The sequence below is a fragment of the Zingiber officinale genome, chromosome 4A (assembly GCF_018446385.1).
Source record: "Zingiber officinale cultivar Zhangliang chromosome 4A, Zo_v1.1, whole genome shotgun sequence".
In the NCBI taxonomy this organism is placed as follows: Eukaryota; Viridiplantae; Streptophyta; class Magnoliopsida; order Zingiberales; family Zingiberaceae; genus Zingiber; species Zingiber officinale.
The window spans coordinates 104,256,443-104,282,721 of NC_055992.1; the positions used below are offsets into that span (position 1 = coordinate 104,256,443).

A 26,279-nucleotide genomic window follows, 5' to 3' on the forward strand; every position below is an offset into this window, starting at 1 on the left:
CGGTTGAGTAGTCGCAGCTTATGTTTAATGAATTAGCTCCATGTCTAGAGAATATTTAAAAAACCAAATTGTAGGGCTTTTCCCTTTGTTAGAGGGAACCCTTCCAGAAATTCTCGATAGCTCTGGGCGTAACCCAGGCCAAGGAGGGGGTTTGGAAATAGTTTTCAACCAGCAATTGTCGCGCCTCGGTTATAACCTCACTAGCTGCGACATTGCCCCAAGCGCAAAGATAATTGTATGCGTTCGATCTGGTTTTATTTTATAAGGGCAATGCTTGGCGCCGACCGTCGGTTCTTTCGATGTGGGACTAAATAAACATCAACTCAAATTTTTTCCTTCTTGATTCCCCCTCTTGGAGTTGTGCCCCAAAATGGCCGGAGGCGGAGACGGCCATAAAGAAGCTCCGGAGCTCCGAACAGCCTCCAAGATCGTGCTGGCCTCGGTCTCCGCCGCAGCGGCGGAGTCCTCCACCTTTCCTATCGACATCATAAAGACGCGCCTTCAGCTCCGCGGCGAGTCCCCTCGCCCCACTTCCCTCCCTCGTTCGATAGTTGGGAACTCCTTCAGTGTTGCGGCCGAGATCTGGAGGAAGGGAGGCGTGTTGGGCTTCTACAGCGGCCTTACCCCTGCCCTCTTCCGTCACCTCTTTTACAGCCCTCTGAGGATCATCGGGTACGAGTACCTCCGGGGCGCTGCCGCCTTCGACGGATCTCTCTTTGGAAAGGCGCTCGCAGGAGGGATCTCTGGCGCTATCGCTCAGGTAAGATTCATTTCACAGCCTCTCGTTTGCTAAACAAGATCGTTTCTTTACGCGTTGCAATTTTTTTATTGCTAGAAATCGCAAGATTTCCCAAGTTAGCGATCGAGAAATGTGTAACTATGCTTCCGTATATTTTGTGAAATAATGTTTTTTCTTGCATATCAAATGCGGGGAAAAGATCATGCAATTGCTATTGTTTTCCAAATCTGTTGGCTTTCTAGTTCAGTTTCTGTGTGAAGTTATACGTAGTCTGCAGAATCTCAATTCTGCTGCCTCATCAGTACACTTGTAGTTACTGATTTGCATAAGCTCTATTTTACTTATTTATAGATCACATCAGCACTCCTGTTATATTAGTTGGTCTAGTTCGTTTAGTCTCTCCTAATTCACAATTCATAGGTAACTAACTTAGCTCTTGTAGTGCTACATTTTTTTGGAACCAAGATTGTGAGAGAGAAAGTGAGTTTATGATGCATTTCAAGGTAATTAACTATTTGGTACAAGTATGCACTTATCAAACTAAACTTGTAAACTTTAGATTATCTTTAATGCATGATAGTTGATGACATCAAACGAAACTTGTAAACTTTAGATTATCTTTAATGCATGATAGTTGATGACATAACAGGAGGGTATTGGTAGACTCTATTTGCTTGCTGTTTTTGTGTACTCCAATAGTTCAAAAAAATGTGTTTCTTGAAGAAAACTGGCTGCCTTCTTGTTCTTGATGGCTATCATCAGTTCCATGAAGCCTTTTTGTCCCAACTTTGATGGCCTATAACTAACGATCCAAATTGGTTATTCTCAGTCTGCAGTTATCTTAAGCATGAGAAATCAACTTGGTGATGGTGCTTCCAACAAGAAATATTTTGAACATCTATCTAGTATGGACAAGGCCGAGTTAATTCATATTTTTTCAACTTATCCACTCTTAAACATATTCTCACTTTTTTTTAAAATTAATCTACTTTGGAAGTTATATGTGCCGAAGTTAACAAATAAAAGGACCAATTAATATTTATGAACAAGTTTTCAAGTTGATCTCCCTTTGTAGACACTTCGCTACAACTGGGGGTAACTTGAAGCAATATTTGGTAGTTTAATAGTTAGACTGGCTTAGATTCTCCATTGTGTATGTATTTTCACTGCTGTTATACTATCCCACTCAAAATGATTCTGATTTGTGATGAAACACGAAATCACAAAACATCTTCATTATTTGTTATCTTGACTACTCCGAGAATAAAGTAAATATAGTTTTTTTTTTACTCACTTACCTTCATGATCTTTTGTGGGCAACCTAGATAATCTGAATTTTGTACTTTCTCTAGATCAGACGTCTGTTCCACCCCCATCGCATCAAACCAAAGTCAAACTAACAGTAGGACTAGGAAGTGCACAACAAAAGCTAACGTTTTGGATTAAGATACACTTGTTTAGACTGTTGTAATCTCAATGTGGGCAATTTTATTCTGGTTTCATTGGATAATAGCAAACACAATGCACAATGTACTTGAATATAGCAATGGATTGTCTAATATATGCATTGACTTATGCTTTATGTTGGAGATAATCAGTATGTTTAACTTTATGGTTCACTTGCAGATTCTGGCAAGTCCTGCTGATCTTATCAAGGTAAGAATGCAAGCAGATGGGCGACTTCTAAACACCTCTAGGCAACCAAGGTATGCCGGAGGGTTCGATGCATTGAGAAAGATTGTCCAGAAGGAAGGCTTTCGAGGGCTTTGGACTGGAGTGGTTCCTAACGCTCAACGAGCATTTTTGGTCAATATGGGAGAACTGACATGCTATGATCAAGCAAAGCATTTCATCATCCGCAAAGGTCTTTGTGACGATAATACATATGCTCATACATTGGCTTCAGTTGCCTCAGGCCTTTGTTCGACCTTTCTAAGCTGCCCACCGGATGTTGTTAAAACAAGACTGATGAATCAGGGTTCTGGTAGAGAGGAAGCTTTATACAGAAATTCTTTTGATTGTTTGTACAAGACGGTCAAGCACGAAGGTCTTAGTGCCCTTTGGAAGGGCTTTTTCCCTACATGGGCAAGGCTAGGGCCTTGGCAGTTTGTTTTCTGGGTGTCTTACGAAAAGCTTCGGCAAATCTCTGGTCTTTCATCTTTCTGATACATTTCCTACTGTTCAGACAGTAGGGTTCTGATTTTAATCACCACAGTTAATAAGTGTTTGTCGGCGCAACTGGTAATTCAGATTCAAAAGGACAAAGATCAAGTTTAGTTTTTCTGTAGCTTTGCTTGACAGGATCATGATAATAGAGAGACAGTTGTGCTTGAGAAGAGATCTGTTTCTGCTAGTTTGTCCATTAAATATTATGTTAGCTTTTGTGATTTAGTCTGCAGTTGCAGTTTCGGAAAGGAAAATTTGATGTAGCAGTAAAACTCATTAAATAAAATAATATCTGAAATTTTGGATTGGCATTCCAGAAGTTGACCTCACAGTATGCATCCAACTCGATTCAACGGAAGGTTGGTATCATCACCTGCCGTCTCAATGTATAACTTGCCAAAATAATTGTTTTGAAAAATAATGATATTGTGGCATCATTTTTTAATATTCTACTTGATTATAAATTCAAATGTTTCATTCAAAATTACAGTTTAGAATCTAAAACTAGACATAGAAAATTAACAGAAATAAATTAAAAATAAAAATTTGCATTTAACATCTTTTATTCTTCTCATGCTCTTAACAAATTTGAGGGACAGTTGACACCCAGTTGACCTATTTTTGTGGTGTGCAGAGCTAAATTGTATTTAAGTTGGTCAAACACAAGTCATTTATTTTTTAAAAAAATAAAAATACATCCTATAAAATATTCAAGATAATTTTTTACTTTTTAATTTATTTTTATTTTAAGTATTCAGCCACACTGCATAAGGCGAATATGGTTGCCTCCATGCCCTCGTCACTCCTCCTCAAGACTATTGAGTGAGATAAATCATGGTGATAAAAGGAGAATACGTTCTCACCCCAGCACCCCTGCCAACCTGTCCCAGGGCTAACACGGAGGAGGTAAATCAGAGACGGCTACTAGCCGGACTACTAGCCTTTAGAATAGTGACTAGCGCATAAGGGAGGCATTTTATCTCGGCTTTGCCGAGATTTGAACTTTAGACCTTATGATGACAACACCTCATGCGCTAATCACTAAACCGTCCCGAAGAAACATTGTGAATGATAAATCATGATAAAATGAATGAAAGATGAATTATACCATATGTAAGGATTTATACCCTGTCAATCTTGAGATTTGACGCTTCACTTTCAGTACGGATTCTACCGTTAACTTACCATCTTAACAAAAACGGTAGGGGCTTTAAGTATTCAGCCTTGACTCATGATATGGTGGCTATATTAGATCAAGCTGAGTGCGAGCAGGCCGATCCGATTGCATGAAGCGGATTGCCCTTGATTCTACGCCTGGCTGCACACAGATCTCCGATTCCTTTAGGATTCTCGACTCCCAAGGGACCCCGATTCCTATAGGGTTTTCCGACTTCAAAGAGATCCCACTTGAGAGTGAATGCTAGCCGTTGCTTGTGAAAAATGTGAGTACTGCGGCCGTTTTAACTCAAATCTCACGGTAACATCTTTATTTATTTCAGAAAACATGGATAATATCAGCGGAAATCTCAGAATACGTGGAGAACATGAGACGCAACCGTTACTCTATGAAAAGTTGCTCGCTCCGGTGGACACAGATAAATCCACACATTGATCCAAATCTTAATTACAATTCTTCATTCTCCTTCTTCCACCCCTATTGAAGACTTATACATCGAAATGGCTGTGCCGATGGCTTATTTATTGACGTTCTCAAACCGGATCAATCTTCTTCTCTAATTAGCCAATGGAGTAAATCCCAAAATATAACTTATACATAGCTTTAAAATATTCATCACTATTAAAATTCAAATTTCAATCTTTTAATTTATTCTATTAAATATGATCCGGCGGTAAGAACAGGGGACCAGGTCAACGCCACGTGGAAGTCAAAGAGCCGGGCGGTTCATCGAAGAAGGTCGGACCAACTAGGCCGACCGGAGAAAGGGGTCTAACCGACCGGGCGACCGCCCGGTGTTTAGCCGATGGCAAAAGGCACCCCTATGGAAGTCGGGGTTCCGACGCTCAATTAAACAGTAGTAAAGAGCCAAGCGGAAAGCCTAATAGAAGGTGACACTGCTATAGTCCCTACATGGCATCCTACCGAAAATATCCCCAGTATATCGATGCCAACGGTAGGCCGGACGGGATGTGAGCTCCGTCCGGCCAGCACTTAAGATAAGGGTCGTCCGGATGGACTTCCCGTCCAGCCGGCTGGCCAGACGCCCTGGCCTGTGATCAGTAGAGAGGGACAAGAACATCTTATGACAGTTGTCAAGCCCTATGGCTAGGCCATACTACAAGTCTGACAACGGGGTGTTCTGTTGTCCCATCGACGACGTGCTGGGACTGTAGCAGTATGGCGTCAGGTAAGCTTTCTGACAGACACATACCGAGGTATGGGCTACGGACACGTATGCGCCTCGGTGGACGTGCAGGAGCTCTTTCACCGCGCTATATAAAGAGCCTCATACTTCGCCGGAGATACGCGTAGGACACCTTTGGAGCCACTTTTTTCACTACTTGCTTGCCTGACTTGAGCGTCGGAGGGTCGCCGCCGGGAACCCCTTCCCGGCCCGACTTCTGTGCAGGTTCGCCGGAAGTTCGTGCGACCCGTCGGAGATCTACGTCAGCGACTCGGAGAGCGCCACGTGCCCAGCATCCGTCGATTCAGCTTTCGGACAGGATCAATTTGGCGTCGTCTGTGGGAACGCTCCTGCATCCGATCGGAAGAGACGGATGAAGCTGGACGACCACACATGGTGATGCTCTCCGTGGAGAAACTCGACGCTCTGATAGAGGCAAGAGTAGCTAGGCTCGTGGAGCAACAGGAGCAGAGGGCTCAATTAAAAGGATAACGCAGCAGACCGTCTCCACCTCTGGGGGGCCGAGCGGCCATGGAAGACCGACCTGGAAGTTTCGCCATCCTCCTGGCCTTGATAAATTTCGACGAGTACATTGTATCCACCTCACTCCACGGGTATTCGAGAGTTGAGAAATTGAGTCAGATTTTATGCTGATCGGCAGGTTAGTCTTTCAGATATAGTTTCTTTCGGACATAGAATTCATCGTAATTTTACGAAAGAAGGCCCGTGCCGATCGGCCGGGCATATATCATCGGAGCCAAATGCTCGACGAAGAAGGCCCCGAGCCGTTCGGCTAGAGGTATAATAACCGAGCCAAGCGCTCGACGAAGAAGGCCTCGAGTTGTTCGGCCGGAGGTATAATAACCGAGCCAAGCGCTCGACGAAGAAGGCCCCGAGCCGTTCGGCCGGAGGTATAATAACCGAGCCAAGCGCTCGACGAAGAAGGCCCCGAGCCATTCGGCCGGAGGTATAATAACCGGTATAATAACCGAGCCAAGCGCTCGACGAAGAAGGCCCCGAGCCATTCGGCCGGAGGTATAATATCCGAGCCAAGTGCTCGATGAAGAAGGCCGCGAGCCATTCGGCCGGAGGTATAATAACCGAGCCAAGCGCTCGACGAAGAAGGCCTCGAGCCATTCGGCCGGAGGTATAATATCCGAGCCAAGCGCTCGACGAAGAAGGCCGCGAGCCATTCGGCCGGAGGTATAATATCCGAGCCAAGTGCTCGATAACCAAGGCCCCGAGCCGTTCGGCCGGAGGTATAATATCCGAGCCAAGCGCTTGACGAAGAAGGCCCCGAGCCGTTCGGCCGGAGGTATAATAACCGAGCCAAGCGCTCGACGAAGAAGGCCCCGAGCCATTCGGCCGGAGGTATAATAGCCGAGCCAAGCGCTCGACGAAGAAGGCCCCGAGCCATTCGGTCGGAGGTATAATATCCGAGCCAAGCGCTCGACGAAGAAGGCCGCGAGCCATTAGGCCGGAGGTATAATATCCGAGCCAAGTGCTCGATAACCAAGGCCCCGAGCCGTTCGGCCGGAGGTATAATATCCGAGCCAAGTGCTCGATAACCAAGGCTCCGAGCCGTTCGACCGGAGGTATAGTATCCGAGCCAAAGGCTCAACAATGAAGGCCCCGAGCCGTTCGGCCGGAGGTATAGTATCCGAGCCAAGCGCTCGATGCCGAAGGCCCCGAGTCGTTCGGCCGGAGGTATAATATTCGAGCCAAACGCTTGAGGAGGAAGACCCCGCGCCGTTCGGCCAGGAGTACAGTATCTGAGCCCAGCGCTCGACAAAGAAGACCCCGAGCCGTTCGGCCGGGAGTATGTTATCCGAGCCAAGCGCTCGACGAAGAAGACCCCAAGCCGTTCGGCCGGGAGTATGTTATCCGAGCCAAGCGCTCGACGAAGAAGACCCCGAGCCGTTCGGCCTGGAGTACGTTATCCGAGCTGGGTGAAAGGTGCGCTAAATGTAAATTTATATACATTTCGGTCGCCTATGTCCTTGTAATGCAGGAAGCAAAATTATAAAGATGGCAAATATTTTCGCCGACCGACTGTGTTAAAAGTAGTCTTAAAGGCCGTCGAGCTCCGACGTTAAAAATCGAGAGACGAGCCGGCGTCTATAAACGCTCCGAGCGGAAGACCGTCGAGCTCCGACGTTAAAAATTGAGAGACGAGCCGGCGTCTATAAACGCTCCGAGCGGAAGACCGCGCCGACGTTAAATATAGAGAGACGAGCCGGCGTCTATAAACGCCCGAGCGGAAGACCGCCGAGCTCGGACGTTAAATATCGAGAGACGAGCCGCGTTATAAACGCCCGAGCGAAGACCGCCGAGCCCGACGCAAATATCGAGACGAGCCGCGTTATAAATGTCCGAAAGGTAAGACCGTCGAGCTCCGACGTTAAATATCAAGAGACGAGCCGGTGTCTATAAACGTCCAAGCGAAAGACCGTCGAGCTCCGACGTTAAATATCGAGAGACGAGCCGGCATCTATAAACAACCGAGCGGAAGACCGTCGAGCTCCGACGTTAAATATCGAGAGACGAGCCGGCGTCTATAAACGTCCGAGCGGAAGATTGTCGAGCTCCGACGTTAAATATCGAGAGACGAGGCGTCTATAAACGTCCGAGCGGAAGACCGCCGAGCTCCGACGTTAAATATCGAGACGAGCCGACGCCTATAAACCGTCCAAGCGGAAGACCGCCGAGCTCCGACGTTAAATATCGAGACGAGCCGGCGTCTATAAACGCCCGAGCGGACGACGCGAAATATCGAGAGACGAGCCGCGTTTATAAAGCGTCGGCGGAAGACCGTCGAGCCCGGCGTTAAATATCGAGACGAGCCGACGTCTATAAACGTCCCGAAGCGGAAGACCGCCGAGCTCCGACGTTAAATATCGAGAGGCGAGCCGCGTCTTTAAACGTCCGAGCGGAAGACCGCCGAGCCCGACGTAAATATCGAGACGAGCCGCGTTATAAACGCCCGAGCGGAAGACCGTCGAGCTCCGACGTTAAATATCGAGAGACGAGCCGGCGTCTATAAACATCCGAGCGGAAGACCGTCGAGCTCCGACGTTAAATATCGAGTGACGAGCCGGCGTCTATAAACGATCCGAGCGGATTAATGCAATAAAAAGTACGGCCAATGTCCCGAAGCACGCGATTTCGATACCGTTCGATCGTCTCTACGCTCCGATTGGCCCAGTATCCAAAAGTACTTGGCATTTGGTAAACGAGCTCTATCATCAAAGAACACGGTATATTTCGCCGAGCGGGGAGATCACGACGATTACTTTGTTAAAATCCCTTTTGGGAAGCACGAGAAGTAATAATGGGCCAGCGGATAAGCACACATTTTGGTTAGGGAAAAAGACAGCAAATACAAGGAAAGCATTACATTAAAATTAAAACTTTAGGCCGGGCGACCTAAGTACAAAAGGGATTATATCTAGCCGAGTGGCCAAATTACAAAAGTTACTCGATATAATCGTAGAGGGTCTTGGGGATGTTATCCAGAAGTGCCACCTGATCGCCGGCCAGACTCGTAGTCCAGTCAATCAGACTAATCGCCTCCTTCGACTATACTTGAAGGGGAGGCAAGTGATCCGGCGGTAAGAACAGGGGACCAGGTCAACGCCACGTGGAAGTCAAAGAGCCGGGTGGTTCATCGAAGAAGGTCGGACCAACTAGGCCGACCGGAGAAAGGGGTCTAACCGACCGGGTGGCCGCCCGGTGTTTAGCCGATGGCAAAAGGCACCCCTATGGAAGTCGGGGTTCCGACGCTCAATTAAACAGTAGCAAAGAGCTGAGCGGAAAGCCTAATAGAAGGTGACACTGCTACAGTCCCTACATGGCATCCTACCGAAAATATCCCCAGTATATCGATGCCAACGGCAGGCCGGACGGGATGTGAGCTCTGTCCGGCCAGCACTTAAGATAAGGGCCATCCGGATGGACTTCCCGTCCAGCCGGCTGGCCAGACGCCCTGGCCTGTGATCAGTAGAGAGGGACAAGAACATCTTATGACAGTTGTCAAGCCCTATGGCTAGGCCGTACTACAAGTCTGACAACGGGGTGTTCTGTTGTCCCATCGACGACGTGCTGAGACTGTAGCAGTATAGCGTCAGGTAAGCTTTCTGACAGACACATACTGAGGTATGGGCTACGGACATGTATGCGCCTCGGTGGACGTGTAGGAGCTCTTTCACCGCGCTATATAAAGAGCCTCATACTTCGCCGGAGGTACGCGTAGGACACCTTTGGAGCCACTTTTTTCACTACTTGCTTGCCTGACTTGAGCGTCGGAGGGTCGCCGCCGGGAAGCCCTTCCCGGCCCGACTTCTGTGCAGGTTTACCGGAAGTTCGTGCCACCCGTTGGAGATCTACGTCAGCGACTCGGAGAGCACCACGTGCCCAGCGTCCATCGATTCAGCTTTCGGACAGGATCAAAATACTTTATCAATACATCAGACCTCTAATCCTCACCGAGATCAACAACCACAAGTACAAATTGTGTCATCTAAACACGAGTATCACCACTTGAATTCCTCATGTATAGTTCTGCACACAGCTGACTCAACTTTATACGCTACCAGTAGTCTTCAAACTCAGTAGTAAGTCGACTCAAAACTTACTAGTAAAACAATTTGATACCATCGACCTTGTCTTAACAGTGTCTCAAATATGGAACCACGGAGCCGAGGTCCATTTCACTTCTCGACTTGCACTCAAACGAGGGAGGGAAGTGGAAGCAGGGTTCCATCGTCGAGGATTGTAGGCAAAGGTTCTCGTCATCGGGCCTCACGAGCAACCACGGTCGAATTCCACCCAGCCCTTGCGCCACATACCCAAACGTAGAATACTGACTCGTAATCAACGAGTCGCTCAAGCTCAAGAGATAAATCTCCGCCAGAGCCTTCACGTTGTGATCCAACTTCTCTGTGAATTGTTTCTCTTCATGGCTCGGCTGATAGACGCCGATCACCTCTCCTGTCGCCGTCGCATTCCTATAGTACGTGTCCCTTATCCTCTCGAAGTACTCACTCTTCAAACTGGTCACGAGGACATCTTTCGATTTGACTCAGATGGTGTCTGAAAGAGCAGCGGCGTCTTTCGCATCGAGACTGGGCAGCAAGTTCTTTGAGATCGCGCAGTTCATTATATAACTCGAGTGCCTATGGAGATCTACTTCTGCAAATGTCCTGATCTGGACGCCCAATATTTCTTCTGCATTTGCTAAGTATGCTTGGTAGTACCTTGTTACGTGGCCCCAAACTGCGTTGGATGGATGGAAGAGATACCTTCCCAAGAGATGAAACACGGTCGTCCTCTCAGGGAAGAGCAAGCTGAGCTCCTGCTCGAACATCGGTATGAGAAACAAAGCTGGGACAAAATACTGGTTCGATCTCAGCAATAACCATGGGAACTGTCGAAGCAGCAGCTGAGCATCTTCGCAGTAGAGCATTCTGTCGTAGTCATTGTTGTTATGTACGAGGTGAAGGTACAGATAAGCTGGCAGCGGAATGGAAGCATTGGTGATGTTCATGTCATTACGGAGGATCTTATCTCTGAGCAAATTCCCATATCGATTTGGATCTTTATCGAAGATCGAGGTCATATGCGTGATAGGGAAGTCAGAAGGTAGAAGCCAAGTGGTGTTGGGGAACGGCTCGCAGAAGAGGCCGTTCATGCAGTCAGGGAAGAAGAGCAGTAGGACTTTGTCGTTGAGGAGAGCGTAGAGGAAAGTAGAGGTTATGCTGATCATCCTGTTGCCCAAGCCATGCTGTGGCAACCACACCACGTAGTTGCACTCCGTCGGGCTGCCGCCGCTGCGGTTGGAGGTCAACTGCCTGATGCTCTCGCGGTAGAGCTCGGTGTTCAGGCCGCATTTTTGGTGGAGAGCTTCGTAGCTTCGTAGCTTCTCTAAGAGATATGGAGAAGATTGGGGGGTTTTGGGTTTGGGTTAGAGGATTTTAGAGTTGGAGATTTTTGGGTCGGGTTCGGGTTGACTCGAATTTAATTTTATATATATATATATATAATATCAATGTTAGTATGATAATGGAGTATTGAACTAAAATTAAAGAATTATAGAGAAAATAGTAAAAAAAAACGTAATTTTTAATTAGGTTATTCAGGTTGGGTTTAGGTTCAGGTTTGGATTCGGGTTTAGGGATTTTGAGTTGTATTCGGTTTCGGGTGGGGTTTGAGTTGAGATTTTTTATAAATTTATTTTTTTTCAACCCAATCTGACCTGAATTGACAACCTTACTGTTGACAGAACCTAAGATCCGATGGCTGGGGTGCGTTGGCGCCTATTTTAATCTTTGCATTTAACTGTAGCATTTGATCGTAACTTATCATTACCGTGCTTTATTGGTGAAGATTGGGTCGTGATCGTGATCATCTGACCAATCAATCTGACAATGGGGTAGATATCTTGCCATCCAATGGTTCGATGAATCGATGCGACAACTCTACTGAGTCATCAAATGTATATTAGGTTAATCAAAAGCTATGCCTTGTCTATTTGCCATCAATTGTCTTTATCTTCGTCGTCTTCTTCTTCACGGCTGTCAAGTCCATAAGTTTGCTACACTATCTTTTATTATTATTATTTTTAACCCTTTCCACCCTCCTTGATCCTTTTCTTTTCAAATTCATGGTCGTCGATGACCCTTCCCATAAGTGGCATGAGTCATAGCGAACCGTGCTTAATCATCTCTTTTATTAAAATAATAAAAAGCACTCTTTTATTAATTATTAAAAGAATATCTCACTCATTCGCTATCCAAATTATTTTTGTTAGCTAGTTAGAATCTTGTAATACTTTTAATTCATAACTAATATAATAGGTACACAAATAAAATTCTATTCAGTTACATATTTATAAAGATTTTTCTTTTAAACTAGCGATCATGCATATGCATTGCATGAGCTAGACCCCTTATATCAAGCGAGGTGATACAAGGAGAAATTTGAGAGAAGAAGAATTGACCTATAAAAATAGTTTTAATTCTTGAGGATTGCCCCCAACTTTTATTTTTTTAGTAGGGTAAGATTGTAATATTTTTCTAATTTTCTATCTTCTAAGGGTACTTGTAAAAATTGAGGTGGGACAACTAGACCTGACCACGGTTCGGAACCGACGGTTCGACGGTTCGGAACCGCCGGTTCGACGGTTCCAGGCAGGTCGACCCTTAACCTTAACCGCCCAAGACGGTTACGGGTCACGGTTCAGAACCGCCGGTTCACGGTTCGGTTCACGGTTCGTCACGGTTCAAGATTAATATGTTAAAAAAATTAAAAATTAAAAATTAAACATTAAACATTAAAAATTAGAAATTAAAATTTATTAAATAAAGGGTTTGCACTTATTTAAGTTGCCTACGTATCCCTTTAGGGGAATCAAAGTCCACGTAGTTCTTTTACATTTTTTATCCTTTTACATTTTCATTCACTTCCATTTCCTGTTCCTGTCGTATTTGTTCCTTCAGTATCAAAATCTTCAACTTCGTCATCTGAAAGTTGCATTCCTTGGATTCTTTTCTCCGCTCTGGTCCAATCGTCCAGTAATGCTTGGGCTTCCAAGGAGTCGGGAGACAAAGTTGATCGTCGTTCATCTAATATGTTGCCACAGGCCTGCTCCACAGCAACAGTTGACATCGGACAAGCTAAAATTTCTTTTGCGATCACGGAGAGAACGAGAAAGCTTTGAGCCTTCTATGACCACCACTTTAAGATATCAAGTTTTCGCTATCCGCTTCATTAAAATCAAAAGAAGTCGTAAAATCTCAAGTGTGGAACTTGAGGATCCCCGTGGACGTTTTGTCCGTTCTTTTAATAAGAGTTGTGCTTTTGTAAGTTTTAAATTACTACTAGTAGTTTGTTGAATTTCAGAAATATTAATTTGTGTTCCATATTTTACATAATATTGATTATAAATATCATATAAATAGATTCTAACATTATATATAATATTAGCTGGATCAGGGGAAGAAGAATCTTTAATTGGAATTAAAGCATCATAATATAAAGTTAACATTTCTTGTAAAACTTCTAATTTAAATCTAGGATCTAAAGCAAATGCAATTAAATAAATTTCAGGAATTAAATAAAAATATTTTTCCCATTTAGTTTTCATAGCTAAGATGCAAGGAGATAAAGATTCATTATTAATATGTTCATTTAAAACTAATACTATATTAAAAAAAATTTCTAAAACTAATTGAGCAGTGGGATAATAAACACCGGAAAGTTGTTCGGTTGCATCATTAAATACTTTTAAAATTTCACAAATACTACTACAAATATTCCATTGTTGTGAAAATAAATATATATTAGTATTAGTGTTTTGTGCAAAAAATGAACATAATAATTTTTATATTGAAATGAATCTTGTAATAATTGGTATGTTGAATTCCAACGTGTTGGTACATCACGTGAAATTTTTAGGTCTCATTCCATTAATTTTACAAAACCTACCCCATTGTTTCATTATAGATGGATGAGACCATAAATAAGAAATTGCAATTCTAATTGGTTTAATATAACTTTCTAAAATTTTTAAACCATCTTGAACACATAAATTTAAAACATGACATACACAACGAATATGAAAAAATAAACCTCCAATAATAGGTTGACAAACAAATTTTAGATCATCTATACAAGCGGTATTAGAACTAGCATTATCTAATGATATTGAAAATATTTTATGAGTTAAACCATATTCTTCTAAAATTAAACATAATAATTGTGCGATATTATGAGCATTATGTGATTCATCAAAAACTCTATAAGCTAATAATCTTTTTTGGAGGTTCCAAGAGTTATCGATCCAATAGCAAGTCACACCCATATACGAATGTGTTTGCCAATGATCACTCCAAATATCGGAACATAAAGAAACTTTATTATCTAATTTACTAAATTCATCAATTAAATTCTTTTTTCCTTGTTTTACTAATTTTTTAATTGTACGAGTAAGTGTAGTCCTAGGAACACGTTTAGCACATGGATTAAGAGATTCTTTACAAAAATCTTCAAATGTGCATTTAGATCCAAAACTAAAAGAAAGATGTTCTACGGAAACAAATTTAGCTAATGATTCTCTTAATTTATTATCCGAATATAAAAATAAACCGGAATCGGTACTACCGCTAGTTGAAGAAAATCTTGATAATTGTGTTTGAGAACGGTCGAGTCCATATTCCGTCGGGTGCTTCGTTTCTACATGTCGTTTCAACAACCCATAGCCGCCGCCGACTTGGAATTTGTAGGAAGCATTGCAGTGCTTACATTTTGCATGCATTTCTCCCGACGGAAGAGTGACCTTTTCAAAATGTTTAGTAAAAATAGAAGACTTTAGAGGAGGAAGTTCCCGAACCTTAGAAGTAATTGCATCGGTACTTCCTTGTGTTTCGGGTGTCGGATTTGGAAGATGCTCGATCTCATCATCGGTAGATTGAATGTTGGGGTCCTCCTCCCGCGGATTCATTATTTGCTTTCCCTTCCGAGCTCGAGATGATGCACCTCCGCGGCCTCCTTCCATTGTAATTGAAAACGAAAGCGCGTAGAGATTAGAGAATACGAAAATGAGATTAAGAGTAGAGAAGATGTGTGTGAAAAATGATGAAATGAGCTCTCTATTTATAGAGTTTTGATGGTAACGGACACTAAATCATAGCCATTGATCAAAAAACGGCCAAATGATCCTAACCGTTGAAAAAAAATACCTAAAAAACCCTCCCAACGGCTACAAACCGCCGGTTAACCGGCGGTTCCAACGGCTATGAACCGCCGGTTAACCGGCGGTTCAAGCCGTTTAAAAAAAAAAAAATTTTGCGGTTGAACCGCCGGTTCAACCCGCCGGTTAACCGGCGGTTCGCCGGTTTTTACATCTAATGAACCGGGCCCGGGCCGGGTCCGGGCCAGACCCTGCCAGGGGTCGGGTCTAGGGACAACCGACTCTCCTTAAAAAAAATTAATTTAATTTTTTATATCAAATATTAAATTGATAATAACAAATACTATATTTAATCTTAGCCAATATGGCTTGAGAATAACGAACTCCCCTTTATAAAAAATCAATTTAATATCATACTTGATCTTAGCCAAAAAGCTGAGAAAAATATGTTTTCTAACTTCAGCTCAAGATATTTATAAAAACTTCTCTACTCACAGTATTGTCAAACTTTACATTTCTAATTGATTAATGAAAAAAATCTCTCGAACTCTAAATGCCTGGTTGATTAATGAGAAAAATTTTCAATAATACGTCGTAGCTGAATCTCGAACTCTAGATCACTGACTGATGCATTTATGGAAATTACTAATAAATCTTAGAATTATTTTTTGTGTAAATAGAAAAAATGACATTAACATAATTTTATTTTAAGTTTCACTAAAGTTAGTTAGTAAAAGAGATAGATTCTTAATAAAATACTAAGATAGTAAGATAAGGTGCAACTATATGATGTTGAACTTTTAGGTCACCCACCATAAATACTTTCTGATTTATCCTAATAATCGGTGGGAAACTTCCGTGAAACCGAATCGATCGCCCTAGGTTTAACAAATAAAAGTTTATTCAAATTAATCAACACCGTATTTTAATAGCTACAAATTATAATTGCTACACAGTATTAGTTACGATTAGAGATGAATATAAAATAGGATTGTCCTAATTCTAAACAAAATTAGATAGGTACGTATTTTATAATCTACAATTTAGCACCAAAGAAAATTGATATGTTATTTCTTTCTTTTTCTTTTGTGTTTATTTTATTTTGATGCTTAATTCATTCCTTCCGTACCTAAGCTCACTTTTAATTCTCGGATCTGTCCTGTCTATGATATAGTCAATTATATATTATAACATATATTAAAATATTTTCATAGGTACCGATCAATAATATATTATAGCTACTATAATCCATAAAAGGTATATAGGTTAAGTAAAAACAAGGGTATTAAGATAACAAAAATAAGTTAGGATTAGAGATGGATCTATGTAACATTTTTTTTTGTTTTTAATTTAGTTACTAAGTCTCCCCTCCCAACTCAAATTCTTAGATCTAAGTATCTAGCTTTTTTAAACCACTAATTAATATAGAAGATCATTGGCTCTGCTCTATGAAAATTTTTCATCGGCTATGAAGTTAAATCGGGAAGTACAAATGGCTAATCGCTTCACAACTAAAGTTCAAGTTCAATCGGGAAGTACAACCGGCTCGTCGCTTCGCAACCAAAGTTCCAAGTTATCTTATTCACTTGAGGAAATTGATCTACAGTACATCATAAATATGAATCGATCCATGGATGCAATAATGGATTTAGAAGTCAAAGTTGGATTTGGCTTGAGCTTAACAAACTAATCGAACCTAAATGCTAGGATTGAGAAGATATGATTCATTTACTGTAGGTCAGTTTACCGCTTCAAGCCATTAACTGTTCATAACTTAGGTCAGGGGTTCACAATTTAAAGACCGATTCAATTTAATTTGACAGTCAGTTCATTTTAGATTGGTTCAATTGGAGGGTTCATTTGAGGTCGGCTCAACTTAATGAGCTTCATCCGGTTCACCAACCCTCGCACAGGCGCATGCATCCATCCAGAAGTCCTCTCCCAACTCATGAAGGAATCTTGCGACCTCCATCCTGTGAATGCGCGACCTCCATCCGGAGCTCCAACATCACATCCATTAGGATCTCAATCGGGAGTCCTCTCTATGTTCCTCACACATCTTCCATCCACAAGTCATCACCACCTTTATCCGCAGCTCGCCCTTCTTCTCCGCAAGCATCCTCCGTCAGGCAAATTTAATTTGCCTCCGGCAAGCTATCATTTGCAGATGCATCGGCACAAGGTACCTTGGAAGCTGGGTGGTGGCCAGCGAGAGGAGTAGGAGAAGGAGGAGGAGGAGGAGGAGGAGGCTCATCGGCGATTGGGAGGAAGCAGGTGTTCGTGTGTTTGGAGTTGAGCTATTTCTAATCGAACCTCTCCCCTTCTTCCTCCTACATGTTGCACTGCAACAAGCCATGAACTGTGTTCTCCATCTCAAACCTCACCTCCCTCTCCCAAGAGATGCCTTCCGACCGCCATCACCGCCTCCTCCAAAGCTCTCATCCACAGTCTATCGCTACTCAAATCCACACACCCATCAGGATCCAAATCCAAGCCCCAGTTGTCATCTCAATCAAGATCACAAAGGAAGAAGCAATAAGATAGTGTTGGAAATTAAACTTTATTTTTATTAATAGAGATAAAAGTTGTTGCTAAGGATAAGAGTTTGTAAAGATAAAATGATGAGGTGGTAATTCTTGATGAGAGTTTGTGATAGAGATAGAATTGATGAGGTGATAATCATGATAAGAATAAGAGTTTCGTAGAGATAGAATAAAAAAAGTTTAAATTCAATGTATCTGAGATTAGTACTTATCCAATAAACCTATAAATATATACATTTTTCCAATGAATAAAGTAAGTTAAGTTCTTTTGTTTTGTTCTTCTCTTCCACGTAGTGTGAATTTTTCTCCCATAATTCTTTTTTCTCTTTCTCCCATAATTCTTTTTTCCAACAAAGTGATATTAGAGCTATGTCTAATAGAGGTATGGTTCCCTTCCAAGTTCCAGTACCCAAGGTGAGTAATTATAATAATTGGAATATTAATATAAAGGTGCTTTTTAGAGCTCATGATGTTTGGGAGGTTATAGAAAAAATATATGTTGATGGTTTTGAGAAAATCTCAAGTGCTACTTCGGCCTAGCAAACATGCGAAAATCTCCAAGGCTCATATCAAGGAGAAAAAAAGGTACGACTTCTGACATTAAGAAGTCAATTTGATGCTCTTCGTATGAAAGAAGATGAGTTGGTATCAAATTATTTTTCTAGAGTTTCTACCATTTCCAATCAATTAAAGAGAAATGGTGAGAAACTAGAAGAAGTAACTATCATTGAGAAAATTCTTCAATTATTGAATTCAAAATTTGATAGTATTATAACCATCATCGAAGAAACCAAGGATCTACAAGCCATGATGATAGAGCAACTCTTGGGTTCACTACAAGCCTATGGAGAAAAGAAGAAGATAAATGAAGAAATTACTCAACAACTCCTGAAGATGACTCTTCAACCAACAAAGAAAGATGAAAGTTTCAGTAACAATAGAAGTCAATGTGGAAGAGATTGTGGATATGGTCGAGGTTGTCCTAATGAGCAAGGATGAGTTTCCAACAACAACAATGAAAGAGGAGAACATTCAACAAGAGGACATGGAAGAGGGTATACACAAATTCGAGGTACGATAAATCTCAAGTCACTATAAAAAAAATACTCGTATAGGAGCGATTTATTAGGAGCGATTTTAAGATCACTCTTGAAAATCAAACAATAGAAACAGTTTGAACTAAATCGTTTCTAATGTCCTACCTTTTTAGAACAATGTTGCAACCGCTCTTGTTGAATAGTTCTAACACCGATTTGAATAAACTGCTACTGAAACCACTTTTAATGATTTCTTGAAACTACTGATATTGGGAACATTTAGCAGCGGTTCTATGTTAAATGCTGCTACTAATTGTTTCTATTGCTCTAATTTCTAATAACAGTTATCAAACAGTACACTTTTAACAACCATTCTATAAACCACTCTTATCGAAGTTAAATTTGATCAATATTTTTTTTAATAACAATTAAAGTGTACAATTTACTTAATATAATTTTATTTTGTACATCTCAAATTTAAATTTATTTATTTAATATAAATATTTATTAGTCAAACAAATTATTCTTTAAATAATTTATAAAATCTTAATTTTATATATACCAATTTTCTTTCTTTTCTTATATGTATTTTCCTTAAATTTTTTTCCTTAATATTTTTTCCCTAAACACATAATTTTCATTCTCGACATCACACGCAACCTCCACACCTTCATCTTCCTCTATCTATCTCCGAAATTCTAAAATTATCTATCAGTAAGCGATTATAAATTAATAAATAAATGAATAAATGTGTCTCTTAATATTTTCCTAATTACTAAGAATAACAATATAACAAAAGAAATTATTGACTAGTTATTAAATAATTAACTAACACATAAAAATATTAATAGCTGTAGTTTAGTTGGTTAGGATATTAGGTTCTAATTTAGGAGACTTAGGTTTGAATCCCAGTAACAACTAATTTCTTTTTCAACTTTAAAAGAAAATAAAAATAAAAATAGGGTCAACGGGCACTTGACCCATTGACCCGATTAAGAGTCCGAGGTCGTCGAGTCTACCTGTAGAATTAGATAATCATGACATTTAGGCATTTTAAAATCACACCTATATCCATGGTGTGTAAGAGCAGTTTAAAACCATTCTAACACTTAAAGAGTTTTAGAGCGGTTTGAACCACTCATGAATATATAGATATAGAAGTGGTTTGAAATCGTTGTTATATGTATAATGTGTAAGATCGATTTCAAACCATACCTATAAAGTATAATAGGAGCGATTTTTTAATTTTTACCAATGGTTACAAAAATCGCTTCGATAGGATATAGGGACGACGACAAGAGGAGCGGTTTTTAAACCGTTGGTAAAAGTGTAGGAGTGGTTGAAAACTGCTCTTAAAAGTAAAAAAAAACCGCCCCTATATGAGTGTTTTTTTGTAGTGAGTTAAATATTACAATTGTGACAAATTTGGGCATTATGCTAAAGAATGTAGATCGCCCAAGAACAAAGTATATGAAAGGGCAAACTATATGGAAGAAAGGAAAGAAGAAGATGACACCCTACTGCTAGCATATAAAGATAATGAAAGAGGCGAAGATACAATCTGGTATCTCAACACTAGTGCAATCAATCATATGTGTGGGGAAATAAACATGTTCGTAGAACTTGATGAATTAGTTGGTGGTAATATATCCTTCGGAAATGAATCAAAGATCAAGGTGAAAGGAAAAGTTAACATTCTCATCCATTTGAAGAATGGAAAGCATGAATTTATCTCAAATGTTTTCTTTGTGCCAAATATGGAGAGCAACATCTTAAGCTTAGGGCAACTCTTGGACAAAGGATATGATATTCATCTAAAAGATAATATTCTTATCTTGAAAGATGATATTGGTTGCTTAATTGTTAAGGTGTCTATGTCAAAAAATAGAATGCCCTTACTTAATATTCAAAATGATGTTGTCAATTGACTTAAAGCTTGCTATAAAGACATTGCACTTGGCTATGACATCTTCAATTTAGGCATCTCAATTTCGAAGGACCAGAATTGCTTTCAAAGAAGAAGATGATGAGAGAACTACCTTACATCAAACATCCTGATCAATTATGTGAAACATGTCTACGTGGGAAGCAATTTAGAAGAGGTTTTCCAAAGGAGTCAAGTTCAAGAGCTCAAAAGCCGCTTGAACTTATGCACACAGATGTTTGCGGTTCAATAAAGCTAAGTTCACTTGGTAAGAGTAATTATTTCATTTTTTACATAGATGACTTTTCTCGAAAAACTTGGCTATACTTCTTAAAGTAAAAAATCAGAGGTCTTCGGCATATTTAAGAAATTTAAAGCTATCGTAGAAAAGGAAAGCGATCTTGAGATTAAAGTTATGCGTTTTGATCAAGGAGGAGAATTTGCTTCAAAGGAGTTTCAAGAATTTTGTGAAGCCAACGAAATACAACGACCCTTGAGAGTTCCAAGATCTCCTCAATAAAATGGAGTGGTGGAAAGAAAGAATTGAACCATCCTTGACATGATAAGGAACATTCTGAAAAGCAAGAGGCTACCAAAGGAACTTTGGGCAGAAGCGGTTGCATGTGCAGTATACTTATCTAACTAATCATCAACAAGGAGTGTGTGGGGCAAGATACCACAAGAAGCATGGAGCGGAAGGAAACCTGGGATTTCTCATCTAAGAGTTTTTGGAAGTATAGCCCATGTTCATGTGCCTGATGAAGTAAGAACCAAATTGGATGATAAGAGTAAGAAATTTATTTTTATTGGCTATGATACTAACTCAAAAGGGTATAAGATATATAATCCAGATACTGGGAAGACAATCATCAGCCGGGATGTCATATTTAATGAAGAAGAATAATGGAATTGGGAATCTCAAAATGAAGATTACAAATTCTTTCCATACTTTGAAAAAGAAGATGTAGAGAAACCAAAGGTGGAGCAAACAAAAGAGGAGCCTACTGCTCCACTAGTAACACCAACATTAAGTACTCAAGAGAATTCAGCTGCATCAACTTCAAGTGAAAGAGCACCACACTTTAGAAGCTTACGAGACATTTATGAGGTAACTGAAAATCAAGATAGTATTACTCTGTTTTGTCACTTTGTCGATTGTGAACCTATAGATTTCTAAGAAGCTATAAAGAGTAAAAAGTGGAAAGATGCGATGGATGAAGAAATCAATGCGATCAAGAAGAATGGTACATGGGAGCTAGCTCCACTTCCTAAAGAACATGAGGCGATTGATGTGAAGTGAGTGTATAAAATAAAGAAAAGTACCAAAGAAGAAATTGAAAGATACAAAGTAAGATTTGTGGCAAAAGCCTACAGTCAAAGATCTGACATTAACTATGATGAGGTATTTGCTCTTGTTGGTCGATTAGAAACTGTCAGACTAATCATTGCTTTAGCGACCCAAAATGAGTGAAGAATACATCAAATGGATGTAAAATCTACTTTTTAAATGGAATTCTCGAAGAAGAAGTTCTAAAATTAAAGTCAAAGGACAAGAAGACAAAGTTCTAAATTGAAAAAGGCTCTCTACAGGCTAAAGTAGACACCAAGGGCATGGAATAGCCAGATAGACAAGTACTTACAAGAGAAAGACTTCATCAAATGTCTTTATGAACATGCACTATACATTCAGAGTAAGGATAAAGATGTTTTAATTGCATGCCTATATATCAATGACTTGATCTTCACAGAAAGCAATCCAAGTATGTTTGGAGAATTCAAAGAAGCAATGACTAAGGAGTTTGAGATGACTGATGATACGGTGCATGAGTGCGGGGTCGGTTAGCGGACGTGGTCAGGGGTTAAATCCGCGAGAAGGTCAAGGGTCAAGCCTACAAGGCTGTCAAAAGTCAAGCTTGTGTGACGGTCAGAAGTCAAGCCCACGTCATAGTCAATGGTCTACCCATGTGGTGGTCAAAAACCCTGCTTAGGTGGAGGATAGAGGACCCGGTTTAGATTACAAAATGACCCAGGGTTGATAGAAGCAGCAGTCAAAGTTGGGTCCGCCTGGTAGATATGAGTTCGAGCTAGTCAGGATGGACCAGTCGGAAAACATAGGTCCGGTCAAATGTGCCAACCAAGGATACAGGTCAGGACTGATAATCTTGGGGCACAAGATATAGGGATCAAAGTGTACAGGTCGGATGTGCCAACCAAGGATACAGGTCAGGACTGATAATCTTGGGGCACAAGATACAGGGATCAAAGTGTACAGGTCGGGATGTACCAACCAAGGATACAGGTCAGGACTGATAATCTTGGGGCACAAGATATAGGGATTAAAGTGTACAGGTCGGGATGTGCTAACCAAGGATACAGGTCAGGACTTATAGCCTTGCGGCACACCATATAGTCAAAGCGTACAGGTCGGGATGTGTCAACCAAGGATATAGGTCAGGACTTATAGCCTTGCGGCATACCATATAGTCAAAGAGTACAGGTCGAGATGTGCCAACCAAGGATACAGGTCAGAACTAATAGCCTTGCGACACACTATCTGGACAACAGCGTACTGGTCGGCTACGGGGCTCGGAGAGGGAGAGTCAAGCTAAGGCATACAGGTCAGGTCAGACGGAGTCAGACAGACATATAGCTTTGGAGGTGGGATAAGCAGAACCGAACTAAGGCATACAGGTCGCGATACATAGTGCAATAAGAGGTAAGGATGATCGGGAGTCTGCAATATGAGATGCGCAGAACAAGGCCAGATGCACAGGTCTAGAAGCGATACAAGGTAAGGCGGGTCGGAAGTCTGTAAGATGAGATGCGTAGAACAAGGACAGATGCACAGGTCTGGAAGTGATACAAGGTAAGGCAGGTCGAGAATCTCCAAGATGAGAGGCGCAGAACAAGGCTAGATGCACAGGTCTGGGAGCGATATAAGGTAAGGCAGGTCGGGAGTCTGTAAGATGAGATGCGCAGAACAAGGTCAGAGGCACAGGTCTGGAGGCGATACCAGATCGGGGTTGGCGAGTACAAAGACCCAGCTTAAGGATCATGGACTGAGGGGACCAGGCACTACACGACAAGTAAACAAGGGAATCGTAACAACCTATCAGAGAATAATCAGAGTGTCAGGGAAAATGCCAAAGGTTGGGGGCTCATTACCCCTGCGGTTCTTCCGCCAGCCTATGGGAGGAGGCCACGTGTCATTCACCGTCAGACAAAGCCTAACATCTGACATTCCCTGACACCCGCCAGACTCCAGAAGCACCCGTTGCAATATAAAAAGGGATTCTTTGTCCCTTACGCGGGTACGCTCACTCGTCATTTCACACTCGTCCTTCCTTTTTGTCCTTTCTCTATGTTTCTGGGGAAAAAGTACTTGACTTGAGCATCGAAGGGCCTGACCCGGGAACTTTTTCCCTGGTTTCTGGTCTCTAACGACCCAGGTGCTTGTCTGAGCGTGTGCAGGGCCCTCGAGTCGTCATCTCTCGTCATCCGCCTGTGCGAGCCCTTTCGGCTGGTGCCAGATCGACCCTGCTCCGCAACGACTTTCCATCAACTCCGACTCCAGCACAACCCGCCTCTGTCCGACTCAGCTTCCGGACGAGATCAAATTTGGCATCATCTATGGGAACACAACAACCTGTTCCGGAATGTGACGATGGAGGACTCGGGATGAATCAACGTGACCATGACTGTAGGAGAATACGAGCTCTTCAAGGAGGCCAAGAAGCGAGCGACCTCGGAAAAACAACAAACGACTGCCTCCCCACTAAAGAAGCTACCTGAAGTTTCTAAAGAACCTGCTCATGCCTCTGATCAAGGCTCTAAGCGAAAACAACCTCTAGACTTTCCTCCGGCCTTCTATAGAGAGCCAGGTCGGGGGTACTATCAACCGGACCCTGGATGTTATAGTCGCAAGGAGCAGCCATAAGTTTCAGTGGCTGAGAGTTCTTTGCCCAAGGATTCCAGGAGAGGGAAATCTATCATTGCCCGCGAAGAGCACCGGTCAGAACCGGAAGAGAAAGTACCCTTCTCTTCCAAAATCTTGGAGGAAAAGCTACCGAAGGGATATCGATCCCCTGCTATAGGGGAATATGATGGCAGTAAAGACCCTGAAGACCACCTTCGCAAGTTCAGGAACGCAGTGCTGCTGCATCAGTACAGTGACGCCATTAAATGTCGGGTCTTCCTAAACACCCTGTCGGGCTCTGCCCAGAAATGGTTCGATGGACCGTCACACGGATCCATCATGTGTTTCTCTGACTTCAAGATTGCATTCCTGCGGCACTTCGCCAGCAGCAGGAAGTATCAAAAGACTAATCACTGCTTGTTTGCTCTTAAGCAAGGGTCTATAGAGTCATTGAGAAACTATATCAAGCGCTTCAATCAAGTGACTCAATATGTTCCCTTGGCCACATCCGAAATACTTATGAGCGCCTTTTCCCATGAAATCACTTAGGGAGAGTTCTTTCAGGAGCTCATTAGAAATCCCGTAAAGAATTTCGATGAGATGCTAGAGAAGGCGGCCAGCTACATCAACGTAGAGAAAGTGCAGGCGACACGAAGGAAGGCGAACAAGTCACCTCCAGCTACTAAAAAACCGGAGAGAAGAGCACCTCAACCGCCTGCTCAACCTCTCCCACGTGCTCGGGATGCTCGACCGACTTTCCAACCCGGGCAGGATGCTCGACCGGTCCCACATGTAGCTGCAGTTCAGGTCCCTCGACCTGGACCCTGGGGACCACGTTATTGCACATACCACCGGTCCCACACGCACGCCACCAACGACTGCTTCCAATTTGCCCATGATTCTAGGCGCGCTGCGGAGCTGGGTTTACCACCCCCTGAGTTGGCTCCTCAGGTCCAGAGGATGATGGAAGAGCGGCGCAATGCAGCGGGCCAAGCTAGCCAACCCCGGGCTGAACAAGAAGGGCCAATCATGCAACAACACGGGTGTACTGGAGAACCAAGAGAAGTCCGTGAAGCCAAAAATCGGGGCAACGCGACCATCAGAGATATATGCATAATCTCTGGAGGTCCCACCGATGGAGATTCAGGCCGGGCGCGCAAGTCTCATGAGCGCCGATTGGAGATCCAAGCTGTAGGGTGCAACCCGGAGCAAGCTATTGGCCCAGTCATCAGCTTTGGACCACAAGACCTGGAAGGACTGGAGCTGCCCCATGATGATGCCCTCATCATCAAAGCTATTATAGCTAACAGCCGAGTGGCCAGAGTCTTCGTGGACACTGGCAGCTCTGTGAATGTCCTGTTCAGGTCAGCTTTCGAAGAAATGCAGATTAACACTAGTGAACTCCAGCCGGTGGCTACTTCTCTACATGGCTTTACTGGTAATGAAGTAAGGCCCATAGGTCAGATCAAGCTGGCCATATCCTTGGGAAGCGAGCCATTGGTCAGAACCAGGAGGAGCACCTTCCTCGTAGTTGACTCGCCCTCCTCTTACAATGTCATTCCGGGCCGACCGACCTTACATGAATTTTGGGCGGCGGTGCCCACGTTCCATTAGAAGATCAAGTTTCCGGTTAAGGATCAGGTCGGGGAAGTTAGGGGAGAACAGCGGGTCTCTCGACGATACTACATTGACATGGTCAAAGTAGAAGCTCGCAAAGCACATAGGACTCAGGATGAGGTTGTACACGCCATCCAAGAAGAACCCCTACCTATAGCTGAAGAGCTCATTCCTTGGGAGGAAGTCCAACTATATCCCGAACGTCCAGAAAGTCTTACTTGGGTGCCGGGCGACTTACCTCCTGATCTCAAAAAAGAACTGATCCAGTGTTTGATCTGTAACAGAG

General features: G+C 42.5%; 3 protein-coding genes, 1 non-coding gene and 1 pseudogene across 4 annotated transcripts; 2 read left to right on the forward strand and 3 right to left on the reverse strand.

Annotated features, from left to right (window-relative positions):
- Positions 1-74: 74 nt before the first annotated feature.
- LOC121974119 lies at positions 75-231 on the reverse strand. Its single transcript, XR_006109965.1, has one exon. It is a non-coding gene; the product is annotated as a U4 spliceosomal RNA (small nuclear RNA).
- Positions 232-269: 38 nt separating this feature from the next.
- LOC121970423 (mitochondrial uncoupling protein 3-like) lies at positions 270-3,216 on the forward strand. The gene is made up of 2 exons (XM_042521148.1): positions 270-760; positions 2,366-3,216. The coding sequence occupies exons 1-2, from the start codon at positions 371-373 to the stop codon at positions 2,903-2,905; spliced, it is 930 nt and encodes a 309-aa protein (XP_042377082.1). The 5' UTR covers positions 270-370; the 3' UTR covers positions 2,906-3,216.
- A 6,718-nt stretch (positions 3,217-9,934) lies between these two features.
- On the reverse strand, positions 9,935-23,788 carry LOC121972570 (galactoside 2-alpha-L-fucosyltransferase-like). The gene is made up of 3 exons (XM_042524222.1): positions 23,626-23,788; positions 10,524-11,190; positions 9,935-10,319 (listed from the first exon to the last, which is right to left on the reverse strand). The coding sequence occupies exons 1-3, from the start codon at positions 23,786-23,788 to the stop codon at positions 9,935-9,937; spliced, it is 1,215 nt and encodes a 404-aa protein (XP_042380156.1).
- Positions 15,171-15,335, reverse strand: LOC121974100 (annotated as a pseudogene).
- A 366-nt stretch (positions 23,789-24,154) lies between the features above and the next one.
- Positions 24,155-25,990, forward strand: LOC121972571. The gene is made up of 3 exons (XM_042524223.1): positions 24,155-24,348; positions 24,436-24,856; positions 24,926-25,990. The coding sequence occupies exons 1-3, from the start codon at positions 24,155-24,157 to the stop codon at positions 25,988-25,990; spliced, it is 1,680 nt and encodes a 559-aa protein (XP_042380157.1).
- The last annotated feature ends 289 nt before the right edge of the window (positions 25,991-26,279 follow it).